Raw genomic sequence first — 15,444 nt, forward strand, 5'->3', positions numbered from 1 at the left:
AACAAGCAAGATTTCTGGCTCTCACAGACCTGTAACTTCTTCTTTAAGAGGCTCCTCTGTCCTCCACTTGTCACCTGTATTAATGGCACCTGTTGGAACTTGTTATCAGTATAAAAGACACCTGTCCACAACCTCAAACAGTCACACTCCAAACTCCACTATGGCCAAGACCAAAGAGCTGTCAAAGGACACCAGAAACAAAAGTGTAGACCTGCACCAGGCTGGGAAGACTGAATCTGCAATAGGTAAGCAGCTTGGTTTGAAGAAATCAACTGTGGGAGCAATTATTAGGAAATGGAAGACATACAAGACCACTGATAATCTCCCTCGATCTGGGGCTCCACACAAGATCTCACCCCGTGGGGTCAAAATTATCACAAGAACGGTGAGCAAAAATACCAGAACCACACGGTGGGACCTAGTGAATGACCTGCAGAGAGCTGGGACCAAAGTAACAAAGCCTACCATCAGTAACACACTACGCCGCCAGGGACTCAAATCCTTCAGTGCCAGACGTGTCCCCCTGCTTAAGCCAGTACATGTCCAGGCCCGTCTGAAGTTTGCTAGAGAGCATTTGGATGATCCAGAAGAAGATTGGGAGAATGTCATATGGTCAGAAGAAACCAAAATATAACTTTTTGGTAAAAACTAAAATCGTGGAGGACAAAGAATGCTGAGTTGCATCCAAAGAACACCATACCTACTGTGAAGCATGGGGGTGGAAACATCATGCTTTGGGGCTGTTTTTCTGCAAAGGGACCAGGACGACTGATCCGTGTAAAGGAAAGAATGAATGGGGCCATGTATCGTGAGATTTTGAGTGAAAACCTCCTTCCATCAGCAAGGGCATTGAAGATGAAACGTGGCTGGGTCTTTCAGCAAGACAATGATCCAAAACACACCGCCCGTGTGGAGTGGCTTCGTAAGAAGCATTTCAAGGTCCTGGAGTGGCCTAGCCAGTCTCCAGATCTCAACCCCATAGAAAATCTTTGGAGGGAGTTGAAAGTCCGTGTTGCCCAGCAACAGCCCCAAAACATCACTGCTCTAGAGGAGATCTGCATGGAGGAATGGGCCAAAATACCAGCAACAGTGTGTGAAAACCTTGTGAAGACTTACAGAAAACGTTTGACCTCTGTCATTGCCAACAAAGGGTATATAACAAAGTATTGAGATAAACTTTTGTTATTGACCAAATACTTATTTTCCACCATAATTTGCAAATAAATTCATTAAAAATCCTACAATGTGATTTTCTGGATTTTTCCCCTCATTTTGTCTGTCATAGTTGAAGTGTACCTATGATGAAAATGACAGGCCTCTCTCATCTTTTTAAGTGGGAGAACTTGCACAATTGGTGGCTGACTAAATACTTTTTTGCCCCACTGTAGCTAGTTAGATACACATATAGCTAGTTAGATAGATAGGGAGATATACATATAGCTAGTTAGATAGAAAGGGAGATATATATATATAGCTAGTTAGATAGACAGATAGCTAGTTAGATAGACAGATAGCTAGTTAGATAGACAGATAGTTAGTTAGATACACATTGATAGTTAGTTAGATACACAGATAGATCGATAGATATATAGGGAGATATACAGATACACAGATAGCTAGTTTCGATAGACAGATATCTAGTTAGATAGACAGGGAGGTAGACAGTAAGTATAGAGTCATAAAGTCACTCTTATTTCAGTCACTAGACAAGGTAACTAAGAACTAAGACAGAACTTCAAAGAAGAGGCATTGTACCATCTAGAGGTTACAGTCTATAGGATAAAAGCATCTATGGGTTTAAGATAAGTTAAGTTGTAGCACCTTGATCATGTTGTACAGGGACTTCTCATAGCACATACGGAAGCACTCCCGGATATCCAGCATGTCTATCTCAGAACGACAGATCATGATCCTGATCAGAGTGTTGTCTTGCGTACCAAGACCCTGGAGAGAAGGAGGGATGGAGAGAGAGGGAGAGATTGAGGGGGGAGAGAGAGTGAGGGAGATGAGAGATAGAGAAAGAAAGAAATAGAGAGAAATAGAGACAGAGACAGAGAACGACAGACACAGAGAGAGACAAAGACAGAGAGACAGACACAGAGAGAGACAGAGACAGAGAGAGACAGACACAGAGAGAGACAGTGACAGAGAGACAGACACAGAGAGAAACAGACACAGAGAGAGACAGAGACAGAGATGGAATGTTGGTCAGAGTGAGGTTGGTCAGAGTGAGGTTGGTCTGACTGAGGTTGGTCAGAGTGAGGTTGGTATGACTGAGGTTGATCAGAGTGAGGTTGGTCAGAGTGAGGTTGGTATGACTGAGGTTGGTCAGAGTGAGGTTGGTATGACTGAGGTTGGTCAGAGTGAGGTTGGTATGACTGAGGTTGGTCAGAGTGAGGTTGGTCAGAGTGAGGTTGTTATGAGTGATGTTGGTCAGAGTGAGGTTGGTCAGAGTGAGGTTGGTCAGAGTGAGATTGGTCAGAGTGAGGTTGGTCAGAGTGAGATTGGTCAGAGTGAGGTTGGTCAGAGTGAGGTTGGTATGACTGAGGTTGGTATGACTGAGGTTGGTATGACTGAGGTTGGTCAGAGTGAGGTTGGTCAGAGTGAGGTTGGTCAGAGTGAGGTTGGTATGAGTGAGGTTGGTATGACTGAGGTTGGTATGAGTGAGATTGGTCAGGGTGAGGTTGGTATGAGTGAGGTTGGTATGACTGAGGTTGGTCAGAGTGAGGTTGGTATGAGTGAGGTTGGTATGAGTGCAGCTGAGCCTGAAAGAAGAATAAACCGTTGAGGTTTACCTTCATAGACTTGTAGAGGCGCTTGGCAAAGTACATAGGTACACTCCTGATGCACTGGACTGTAGGAAACAGTGAGCACAAGACAGACATGTTGAAATAAGAGTTCATGGATGACTTGACTAGGTATGATCTTTTAGCCTGATTAAACCAGACTGAACAACGGTGAGTGAACTCAACGGTTTTCAATTTGATTTCGATTTGGTTCAGTCTGATTTTAACCAGACGGAAGGATCTTCATGTGTGTTATCAGAAAGAGTCAACACGTACCGACAGCCAACATGAGTCTCTCAAAGTCCCCAGACAGCTCACTCTTGATACTGTCCTCTATGGGCTTCTCTGCTATCTCCTGGTACTTATCAAACACTGCAGGAAGAAGACAGAGAACGGAGTCATTCCCTGGCATGGTGTCCTAGTCAGTGAACTACTGAGACCAGACCACAGACACATAACTCAACAGCCTGATACAACCCTGTGTGTTGTGGGTGTGAGAAGAAATGACCGATTCACACAAGTAGATGTCGCACTGATGTCATAATGGATACGTTCCAAATGGAACCCTATTCGTGACATAGTGCACTACTTTTAACATCTATGGGTTATAGACAGAGCACTATGTAGGGAGTAGGGTGCCATTTGGGATGTATAGCCAGTGTTCTGGTCAGGCTGAGGTTATGATACTGTTGTCGCGCTCAGCCTCATGTTTATGTACCCCGGTGTTATACTCACCCATCTGGAGGTGGTTGACACCGCGGTTTCCCAGCAACATAATGAAAATGGACTCCTCTGTGCCCCACTGCTCCTCCCCGGCTGCAAACAGCGCCTGAAAGTGTTGAAAAGTGTTGAAAAGTGTTGAAAAGTGATAGTTACAGACAGGTAGAAAGGAGTGAAGTTGATCGGGTTAGGAAGGGGAAGGGAAGAAACAGCTGGTGGGTTTGTATTGTGGTGAACGTGTTCTACTGCTTTAAAACACTCACCTGAGCATCTTCCTCCACTAGGTCTGCATGCACTACTCCTGGTTCATCTCTGGTTCCCTGGAAACACACACACACACACACACACACACACACACACACACACACACACACACACACACACACACACACACACACACACACACACACACACACACACACACACACACACACACACACACACACACACACACACACACACACACACACACACACACAATGTCTGACTAAACAGCTACACATAATGCTTTGGTTAGGACAACAACAAGTTAGTTAACAGATTGGTTATATCTACTGACAACAACAAGTTAGTTAACAGATTGGTTATATCTACTGACAACAACAAAACACTCAACCTGGAGAAACAAGCTATTGACAGCCTTTCAAATAATCAAATCCTATTAGATCCACTATGGCTACTGGCATAGCATGAACTAACCTGGAGTAAAACAACCAGCATCTTCTTAAAGTGTCCGGACGTGTCTCCTGTAACATCCTCCTCGATGTCTGAGCCATAAGCTGAAGAAATACAACCAGGATTTGACTGGAATGTGCTGTGTTCGTTATGTGTCATACAGTAGCTGTACAGATGTCTAATGTTCATTTGACCAGTTTCTCACAGCAGGAAAATAATACTAAAGCAACAGGAAATGTGAATTCAAGTGGAAATTACAAACGTCACACTACACGTTTGCATTTCCTGCTTTGCAGGAAAATGTTCAGCAGCAAAATAGTGATCAAATTAAAATGCTACATCTGTATTTGCTGTATGTCATGTTGTAGTTGTATTTGAAGTGTCAGCTGAATACAGGTGGATTTCATACTGTAGTTTATTTCATTTATTTACTTTTATTTAAGGTGCCCTTATCAGGTGCCCTGATGAACGGCTCTGGACCAGTCTGACACCCCCTGGATGTGACCCCGTCTGTTTCACCTCTGTACTGCCTCTCCTCGAGCCTTCCTCCTGGTGCCGACTGCCTCAACCCATTAATGAACGACCTTGCCTGCCATGATCGGCCATTAACTATTTGTTTGGGTTTTTCAAAATTGCATGTCTTTCTTTTGTTTGTTGTTGCTTAAAGAGCTTTGAGAGTGTAATGGAAAGCGCTATAAAAGTTGTATTATTATTATTATATGGTGTACATTATGTCATACTGTAACTGTATTTGGCATTTTGCTCTCATTATAATCATGTTCTGATGTTAGAGATCGATTGTTTGATGGACATTCAGCTTCTAATGGGATGAAGAAAATACTATTGAAGTCGGAAGTTTACATAAACTTTAGCCAAATAAATTTAAACTCAGTTTTTCACAATTCCTGACATTTAATCCTAAAGTAAAAAATTCCCTGTCTTAGGTCAGTTAGGATCACCACTTCATTTTAAGAATGTGAAATGTCAGAATAATAGTCGAGAGAATAATTTATTTCAGCTTTTATTTCTTTCATCACATTCCCAGTGGGTCAGAAATTTACATACACTCAATTTGTATTTGGTAGATTTGCCTTTAAATTGTTTAACTTGGGTCAAACATTTCGGGTAGCCTTCCACAAGCTTCCCACAATACATTGGGTGAATTTTGGCCCATTCCTCCTGACAGAGCTTGTGTAACTGAGTCAGGTTGGTAGGCCTCATTGCTCGTACACACTTTTTCAGTTCTGCCCACAAATTTTCTATAGGATTGAGGTCAGGGCTTTGTGATGTCCACTCCAATACCTCAACTTTGTTGGCCTTAAGCCATTTTGCCACAACTTTGGAAGTATGATTGGGGTCATTGTCCATTTGGAAGACCCATTTGCTACCAAGCTTTAACTTCCTGACTGATGTCATGAGATTTTGCTTCAATATATCCACATAATTTTCCATCCTCATGATGCCATCTAGTTTGTGAAGTGCACCAGTCCCTCCTGCAGCAAAGCACCCCCACAACATGGTGCTGCCAACCCCGTGCTTCACGGTTAGGATGGTGTTCTTCGGCTTGCAAGCATCCCCCTTTTTCCTCCAAACATAATGATGGTCATTATGGCCAAACAGTTCTATTTTTGTTTTATCAGACCAGAGAACATTTCTCCAAAAAGTGCGATCTTTGTCCCCATGTGCAGTTGCAAACCGTAGTCTGGCTTTTTTTATGGCGGTTTTGGAGCAGTGGCTTCTTCCTTGCTGAGTGGCCTTTCAGGTCATGTCGATATAGGACTCGTTTTACTGTGGATATAGATACTTTTGTACCTGTTTCCTCCAGCATCTTCACAAGGTCCTTTGCTGTTGTTCTGGGATTGATTTGCACTTTTCGCACCAAAGTACGTTCATCTCTAGGAGACAGAATGCGTCTCCTTCCTGACCGGTATGAAAGCTGCGTGGTCCCATGGTGTTTATACTTGGACACTACTGTTTATACAGATGAACGTGGTACCGTCAGGCATTTGGAAATTGCTCCCAGGGATGAACCAGACTTGTGGAGGTCTGCAATTTTTTTAATGAGGTCTTGGCTGATTTCTTTTGATTTTCCCATGATGTCAAGCAAGGAGACACTGAGTTTGAAGGTAGGCCTTGACATACATCCACAGGTAGACCTCCAATTGACTCAAATGATGTCAATTAGCCTATCAGAAGCTTCTAAAGCCATGACATAATTTTCTGGAATTTTCCAAGCTGTTTAAAGGCACAGACAACTTAGTGTATGTAAACTTCTGACCCACTGGAATTGTGATACAGTGAATTATAAGTGAAATAATCTGTCTGTAAATAATTGTTGAAAAAATTACTTGTGTCATGCACAAAGTAGATGTCCTAACCGACTTGCCAAAACTATAATTTGTCAACAAGAAATTTGTGGAGTGGTTGAAAAACGAGGTTTAATGACTCCAACCTAAGTGGATGTAAACTTCCAACTTCAACTGTATATCTTACCATCTAATGGGAGGTAGGAAATATATCTTACCATCTAATGGGAGGTAGGAAATATATCTTACCATCTAATGGGAGATAGGAAATATATCTTACCATCTAATGGGAGGAATAAATATATCTTACCATCTATTCTAATGGGAGGAAATATATCTTACCATCCTTGTATGCTTCCACCAGGTTGTGTATCTGTTGGTTGTTCCTGGAGGCTAAGACTTCAATCAGGCACTTCTCATCTGTTCCTGCCCCCTTAGAAATAAAGCATTACATTAAATACATAATGGCACATGTTAGGCTGTGTAACAGTTGGTGTCTGATGTGGCTATTCTCAATTCTGATCATTTTCCTGTTTCTTAACTTTTTACTTCCTAAATATAATCATTTGATGACATCGTGGATCTCTGCTACAGAATCTCACTTTGATGGCATCGTGGATCTCTGCTACAGAATCTCACTTTGAGGGCATCGTGGATCTCTACTACAGAATCTCACTTTGATGGCATCGTGGATCTCTGCTACAGAATCTCACTTTGATGGCATCGTGGATCTCTGCTACAGAATCTCACTTTGATGGCATCGTGGATCTCTACTACAGAATCTCACTTTGATGGCATCGTGGATCTCTTTGGCGTCATGGTAGGCCTGGGGTCTCATCAGACTGACGATGAGACGTTCAAACTTCCCTGTCAGCTCATACTTCAGGTCATCGATCAGGTTCTGGGGAAGAGAGACATGTCTGTTGGGAAGTTACCCTCTCGTCGTGGTGTGAGCACACTAAATTGTGAGTAGCAAATGGACTGGAAAAACTTACCTCAAAGAATTCAACATAATTGGTAAGAGACACATGTCTGTTATGAAGTTATTCTGTCATGTTGTGTGAGACAATATGCAGAAGGCTCAGTAAGTTGAAACATCAAACAGCTAATTTTTGTAAGTATAACTGTGGCAGTTTAGGGACAATAATCAAACTTTAAAGGACTTTGCTATTCCTACTAGATGTAACAGAAAGCCTACACGGTTACATTATTATTTGTAGTGGAAGTTTAGAAGCGAAACGGACACTAACGTTCGCTGCACACTACATTCCCAGACTGTTAGCTAACGTTAGCACAAAACAAATGTTAGCTAACGTCTGGAATTGAACTAAGAATATATTGTACCTTCTAACAAATGGGCACACTGAATACTGTAATTTGTGATAAAGCTTTATTTTACACCGTGGTTTTAGCTGGTACTTACCTGATCCAGTATTGACCAGGTATTAACTATAGATCATAGAGTGGGTCACAGTAACCAATGGATACTCAAAGCATTCAACACCAAATGATACATAGTGATGTTTATGTAAATACAAAAAAAACCCCACAAACGGTCATTTCTATGCAATCCAGGTCCAGCTCTGGAAAGGTACAGAAACGTGAGGATAGACGTGATGTTGGATGTTATGATGTGATGTTCCTGTACCTTCCCATAGCTAGACTTGTACGCCTGTACAATCTCCTGTCTCTGAGCATTGCTTCTGCCAGTGACCAAATCCAAGATGGCCTCCTTGTCGCTGCCTGTAGAGAACAGAGGAAGATCATCAGTAACATCATCAGCAACATTTGACCTTCAAACTTTCTAAGCCAGAGCTGCCCAACCCTGTTCCTGGAGAGCTACACCATTGGATGATTCTATTCTGTTTCTATGAACTACACTCCTGTACATTTTTGCTCCAACCCCAGTTGTAACTAATCTGATTCTTATTAACCAGCTAATTATTAGAATCAGGTGTGCTATATTAGGGTTAGTGTGAAAACCTACAGGAGGGTAGCTCTCCAGGAACAGGGTTGGAGTTAAAACGTACAGGATGGTATCTCTCTAGGAACAGGGTTGGAGTTAAAACCTACAGGAGGGTATCTCTCTAGGAACAGGGTTGGAGTTAAAACCTACAGGATGGTATCTCTCTAGGAACAGGGTTGGAGTTAAAACCTACAGGATGGTATCTCTCTAGGAACAGGGTTGGAGTTAAAACCTACAGGAGGGTAGCTCTCTAGGAACAGGGTTGGAGTTAAAACCTACAGGAGGGTATCTCTCCAGGAACAGGGTTGGAGTGAAAACCTATAGGAGGGTAGCTCTCCAGGAACAGGGTTGGAGTTAAAACCTACAGGAGGGTAGCTCTCCAGGAACAGGGTTGGAGTTAAATCCTACAGGAGGGTATCTCTCTAGGAACAGGGTTGGAGTTAAAACGTACAGGATGGTATCTCTCTAGGAACAGGGTTGGAGTTAAAACCTACAGGAGGGTAGCTCTCTAGGAACAGGGTTGGAGTTAAAACCTACAGGAGGGTAGCTCTCCAGGAACAGGGTTGGAGTTAAATCCTACAGGAGGGTATCTCTCTAGGAACATGGTTGGAGTTAAAACCTACAGGAGGGTATCTCTCTAGGAACATGGTTGGAGTTAAAACATACAGGAGGGTATCTCTCTAGGAACAGGGTTAGTGTGAAAACCTACAGGAGGGTATCTCTCCAGGAACAGGGTTGGAGTTAAAACATACAGGAGGGTATCTCTCTAGGAACAGGGTTAATGTGAAAACCTACAGGAGGGTAGCTCTCCAGGAACAGGGTTGGAGTTAAAACCTACAGGAGTGTATCTCTCCAGGAACAGGGTTGGACAGCCCTGTTCTAAGCAGTTGTGAATACTGGTTTTGGAGTTGTGCACCTCTAGCCTGGTTAATAATAAACCAGACAGAACTGAAGTAAACTGAAACAAAGATGTGCAGTGTTCTGTTTGGTTTTACCAGGCTAGCGTACCCCTGCCCTACAGTGGACACTAAGTGTAGCTACAGTGTTACTCACCGATGCCTTTCATGGCATTGTAGAGAGTCTCAGCATCTGCACTGGCATCAAAGTCTGGAGCATCTGTTACTGTGCCTCGGAACCCCTGTAAGAACATTCATTACCTTTAATCAACCTCATTCACAACACTGGCCCGGGGCACAGTTTCAGAGGAGGGTTTTATCAACTTTATCGGCTCAGTTGTTAAAGAACACAATCTTCTTCTTCAGTTTCATAGGAGGGAAAAAGGGTTGATTGAGCCAACTGGATGCTGGGTATAACTAGTTGGGCACAGAAGAATGAACGAGGGGCCAGGAATTACTCTGGGCCAGGAATTACTCTGGGCCTATCCCAGGGTTAATTAAAGTCACAGGGGAGTGGGAGGCCGTATAAGGGGCCATGGGTGTGTATGTGGGCTGTGTAGGAGAATGTTACGGCCTTTGAGGGGTTGTGTGGGTGTGCAGGGGGCACGAAGTGGGTGTGTAGGGGGCAGGAAGGGGCTGTGTGGGTGTACATGGGACAGGAAGGGGCTGTGTGGGTGTACATGGGGCAGGAAGGGGCTGTGTGGGTGTACATGGGACAGGAAGGGGCTGTGTGGGTGTACATGGGGCAGGAAGGGGCTGTGTGGGTGTACATGGGACAGGAAGGGGCTGTGTGGGTGTACATGGGACAGGAAGGGGCTGTGTGGGTGTACATGGGACAGGAAGGGGCTGTGTGGATGTACATGGGACAGGAAGGGGCTGTGTGGGTGTACATGGGGCAGGAAGGGGCTGTGTGGGTGTACATGGGACAGGAAGGGGCTGTGTGGGTGTACATGGGACAGGAAGGGGCTGTGTGGGTGTACATGGGGCAGAAAGGGGCTGTGTGGGTGTACATGGGACAGGAAGGGGCTGTGTGGGTGTACATGGGACAGGAAGGGGCTGTGTGGGTGTACATGGGGCAGGAAGCGGCTGTGTGGGTGTACATGGGACAGGAAGGGGCTGTGTGGGTGTACATGGGACAGGAAGGGGCTGTGTGGGTGTACATGGGACAGGAAGGGGCTGTGTGGATGTACATGGGACAGGAAGGGGCTGTGTGGGTGTACATGGGGCAGGAAGGGGCTGTGTGGGTGTACATGGGACAGGAAGGGGCTGTGTGGGTGTACATGGGGCAGGAAGGGGCTGTGTGGGTGTACATGGGGCAGGAAGGGGCTGTGTGGGTGTACATGGGGCAGGAAGGGGCTGTGTGGGTGTACATGGGACAGGAAGGGGCTGTGTGGGTGTACATGGGGCAGGAAGGGGCTGTGTGGGTGTACATGGGGCAGGAAGAGGCTGTGTGGGTGTACATGGGGCAGGAAGGGGCTGTGTGGGTGTACATGGGGCAGGAAGGGGCTGTGTGGGTGTACATGGGGCAGGAAGGGGCTGTGTGGGTGTACATGGGGCAGGAAGGGGCTGTGTGGGTGTACATGGGGCAGGAAGGGGCTGTGTGGGTGTACATGGGGCAGGAAGGGGCTGTGGCTGCAGTCACAGAGGGCTGACAGGCAGACAGACAGCTGACACTGGTCTGTCCCCCTGCCTACAGCTGCACCCTCTAGAACAGCAGTGTGTGTAGGAGGGAGGAACAGGGAGTCAGGTTACACACACACAGACCTGCTCACTCTGCAGGGGTCTGACACGGCTTCAGAGAAGCCTCCAATCAACACAGAAACAATCAAATACAATACAGCCGCCAGGGCTGCAGTTCAATCAAACATGCAGTGCGGAAAATACCAGTGTTCATGTATTTCTTATCCTGTATCTGAGAAACATATCCGTTCAGCTGCTGTTTCTGTGGAGATTCTTTCGGGTGCATTGAGGCACACAGCCAATGTCTCCTACCCAGAAATCCAGCCAGCCAGGCAGCCAAGGAGGCCACTGCCCATGCTCAAGATGTGGCCCTACTACAGCTCTACCATAGAGATCATCACTCCCCAGGACAGCTGGGAGGTCCCACCCACATAGCAACAGGACCAAAACAATGGGCCCATAGCAACGGTCATTTCAGCAAATAGTGTTCAGGCAGCAAATAAGTGTAGTAGAACATAGATAATCACATTATCTTCAGATGATACAAGTGACTTACCAGAGCTATTCGTTTTTGTTGATAAAGCTTAAACTACAGCAGTGCTTGGCTGCTCGTTACTTCCATCCAGATACTGCACTATCCTTTGCACCAGTCTGTCTGTACTATGGTCAACTTGTGGTTGTCTTGCCAAGGCAATGCAGCTAGGGTGGTGGAGTGCAGAGGTCATGTACAGCGTTATGAATCAAACCCACTACTCTGGTGTAGCTGATACCATGCTCCAACCCTCAGATCCAGCAGAACCAAAAATGACATGGTTTTGATATTAGATAGTCTAGCAGGGCCATCCTTAGACATGGTTTTGATACTAGATAGTCTAGCAGGGCCATCCTTAGACATGGTTTTGATACTAGATAGTCTAGCAGGGCCATCCTTAGACATGGTTTAGATACTAGATAGTCTAGCAGGGCCATCCTTAGACATGGTTTTGATACTAGATAGTCTAGCAGGGCCATCCTTAGACATGGTTTAGATACTAGATAGTCTAGCAGGGCCATCCTTAGACATGGTTTTGATACTAGATAGTCTAGCAGGGCCATCCTTGGACATGGTTGTGATACTAGATAGTCTAGCAGGGCCATCCTTGGACATGGTTTTGATACTAGATAGTCTAGCAGGGCCATCCTTAGACATGGTTTAGATACTAGATAGTCTAGCAGGGCCATCCTTAGACATGGTTTTGTTATTAGATAGTCTAGCAGGGCCATCCTAGCAAATCTCCTCTTATTGACTGGACTTACGTGAGCGGAACCTGGGAGTCCGAGGCTAGGTATAAGATAGAGAAGGTGTCCTGTCATATGCCTTCTGGAGCTCTCTCTGTGTGTCTGCCAATAGCATGTCCAGGTTACCAGAGGGAAGAGTGACACATTATACTAGCCTACTGCCATTACAACAAACAGAAGCGCCAGGGCTGATGACTGCTGCTAGTGAATGAATGATTCTCATCTGACACCTCCTTTGTCCTTGCATCATTATCATACAGTCATTATGGAATAGGATACGTTTATCCTTATAGCTATACTGTAGCTACACATAGCACTGAGAGAATGGCAAAGAGACAGGATTACCATATTGACTTACCATTCCCATATTTGGTCTTTTAAGGATATGCAGGAAACAATCGACCTGCACGACAAGATATGTGAAGCAGAAATGAGAACAGAGAAACTTGTTGACATGCTGTTTAAGATGGTATCAATATCAATCAATCGAATGTATTTATAGAGCCCTTTATATAACCGGCAGTTGTCACAAAGTCCTTGAGACAACCGATATACAGAAACTGAGCCTAAAACCCCAGAGAGCGAGCAATGCAGATGTAGAAGCACTGTGGTCATGAAAAACTCCTTAGAAAGAGGAGGAACTCGGCTCTGAGGCGTAGCCGGTCCTCTTCTGGCTGTGCCATCTTATCGATCCTAATTGTCAATGTGAATAGGATATGATTGTGAACAACATGTATGGCTGGATGAACTAAGAGATGCTATTGGATCATGGGCTAATGAAAATATACTTGATATGTCATTGAATGGTGGTGGTGGTCAGGTTTCTGCTCTTTCAGTACAACACCATCCAAAGAACCTGCACCAGGGAAGACTGCATTGGAAAGTCAAAATACTGTTTCATAATAAATGTCACTAGTGGGCTTGCTACAGATTCCTATAGGATTATGCAGGGAGAAGACATGAGGGGGACCAAGGAGGCCATTTTGAATTGGATTACTTGTAGGGTTGTTGGCTTATGGCCTAGTGGTTAAAGCATAGCCACGTTTTCCACAGGAAACATGTTGTCTGCTCTTCTCCTGCAGTTCAGTAAGGCTACAGTGTTCCCTTTCAGAGTGGTAGTTAGCTTTAACATCTGGTGAGGTGGAGAAAGGGACATTTAATAAAGAAACATCTACTTTTAACAAAGGTCAAACTTGTTCTCACACTCTTGTTGAACTGTACGGTATCTTCTCAATGTAGAACTAAAACCCACATGGTCTATGATGATGGATTCTACAGTAGATGGAACAATTATGAAATTGTGTATAAGTAAAGGGAATCCTGTCAGACTTCCAAATGGGATGTAAGTCATTTAAATTCTCATTAAGAATATATATCACAGGAGAAGCACTCAGTGAGGACAAGCTGTCCTCTGGCATAGCACACAGTATTGCTGTCAATTGTAGAATTTCAGACAGTTTCTCCATTAGTGAGAATATGTTATTAGAATAAGCCTACAGCAGTGTTTAGTCTCCTGAAATATCCATCAAGCACGGTTCGGTCCGATCATCTGCTATATCCACAGAACATGTCCACGACCACACCCCATCTCTCAGTCTTCCACCCCAAAACTATACAACTTTTTATTCATAAAGCATAACTTTCTTTGGTTTGAATCCTGTTTAAAACACATAACTTAGAATTATACTGTTTACACAATGGACATCAATGATAAACAGGACTCATGTCTATGCTCAATCCATTACTATACATTTACGACATTGTTCAATCCAGTTCTCTCTGTTGTTCTTAAAACTTAGAATCTTGGTTTGTAAAATGGAACTGGTCTGTCTGTCTATTATTCTCCTATCATAGACTTGGGCTGGGCTAATAATATCCTAAACAAACCGTTATAGCTCCGTTATTGTCTTTACATGACTTGCGCCAATATTATCTTAGTCTATATTGTTGAGCATTTGACACTATAGAAAATTCACTACAAAGCAAACACCAAACTCACCTCTTTTACCGAACTAATTTGATCCAAATCAACCCCGCTGCAGTCCTGACCTCCTCTATCCTGTTTTTATCGGTTGCGTTTAGTCCGGTGTTGAAAACGCCAGCTGTCTTATTCCCTGTCCTCGAGCTCACGTAATAACTGCGGTGCTCACCAGCGGTGCGTCAAAAGAGTTTCCCCTTTCTAACAGGGAGCCCGTCCACGCTAGATAAAAACGGTGTTATGATAAATGAAAAAATGTGTAAACAACTTATTCACTCGTGCTGTGTGGTTTTTCTGTACGCCCCATATACACACTAAGCACAGACCGTCTTTTAGACGTCTTTTTCTGGTCTTGTCAATTCAGAGAAGGGTAGAATTGCAGCCTGCAAATCGGGGCGTTCCTGCATGTGGCCATTCCCGCCTCTATGGGAACCCCTCTTTATACTTTGTCAATTGTTAACCTAGAACAGGCGGGAGGCATGTGGGAGCTCCAGTGGTGCAGCGGTCTTAGGCACTGCATCGCAGTGCTAGAGGCGTCAGTACAGACCCTGGTTTGATCCCCGGGCTGTATCACAACCGGCCGTGATTGGGAGTCCCATAGGAAGGCACACAATTGGCCCAGCGTCGTCTGGGTTTGGGGAGGGTTTTGCCGGAGTAGGCCGTCATTGTAAATAAGAATTTGTTCTTAACTGACTTGCCTCGTTAAATAAAGGTTAAAAAAAGAAGGTAAAACCCACCGAAGAAGGGGCAGGGGTAACAACGATAGCTTGCTAGCTAGCCGTGCACCAGTAGACAGTGTCCTTCGTCCACGCCTGTGAGCATGTTAGCTAGCACATAGATACACAGTGTCCCTAAATAGCAAGGTAGCTAGTTAGCTAACACACAGTGTCTGCTGTGCTAGCAGGAGGGAGGAGTGACCGGTAGACAGTGTCCTTCGCCCCACCTGTCGGTCACTGTTTTCCCGAAGTTCTGTTAATGATGGTGAGGCCCGGTGTTCGTCAGGCGGGGGGGGAGCGAAGGACACTGTCCACCGGTGTCAGGAACCAATGGGGTGCTTGAGTGGGGGCAGGAACCAATGGGATGCTCGAGGGGGGGGGGGGGGGGGTTCCTGCAGATGCAGGAATGATCACATGCAGGAACGCACTGATTTGCGGGCTGC

At 44.8% G+C, this 15,444-nt stretch overlaps 1 protein-coding gene across 1 annotated transcript in view; it reads right to left on the reverse strand.

Moving 5' to 3' along the window:
* The window catches only part of LOC129858506 (annexin A6-like), a 34,010-nt gene extending 19,358 nt beyond the window's left edge, over positions 1–14,652 (reverse strand). Inside the window, exons 1-12 of the mRNA XM_055927794.1 lie at positions 14,307–14,652; positions 12,666–12,710; positions 9,507–9,591; positions 8,136–8,230; positions 7,275–7,388; positions 6,830–6,920; positions 4,206–4,285; positions 3,770–3,826; positions 3,522–3,615; positions 3,063–3,158; positions 2,796–2,854; positions 1,822–1,944 (exon numbers count right to left, since the gene is read on the reverse strand). Of these exons, the coding sequence (XP_055783769.1) occupies positions 1,822–1,944; positions 2,796–2,854; positions 3,063–3,158; positions 3,522–3,615; positions 3,770–3,826; positions 4,206–4,285; positions 6,830–6,920; positions 7,275–7,388; positions 8,136–8,230; positions 9,507–9,591; positions 12,666–12,674 (903 nt within the window). The 5' untranslated portion in view covers positions 12,675–12,710; positions 14,307–14,652. The remainder of the gene's footprint in view (positions 1–1,821; positions 1,945–2,795; positions 2,855–3,062; positions 3,159–3,521; positions 3,616–3,769; positions 3,827–4,205; positions 4,286–6,829; positions 6,921–7,274; positions 7,389–8,135; positions 8,231–9,506; positions 9,592–12,665; positions 12,711–14,306) is intronic.
* Positions 14,653–15,444: the final 792 nt, after the last annotated feature.

Source organism: Salvelinus fontinalis, chromosome 6 (genome assembly GCF_029448725.1).
Source record: "Salvelinus fontinalis isolate EN_2023a chromosome 6, ASM2944872v1, whole genome shotgun sequence".
Taxonomy (NCBI): domain Eukaryota; kingdom Metazoa; phylum Chordata; class Actinopteri; order Salmoniformes; family Salmonidae; genus Salvelinus; species Salvelinus fontinalis.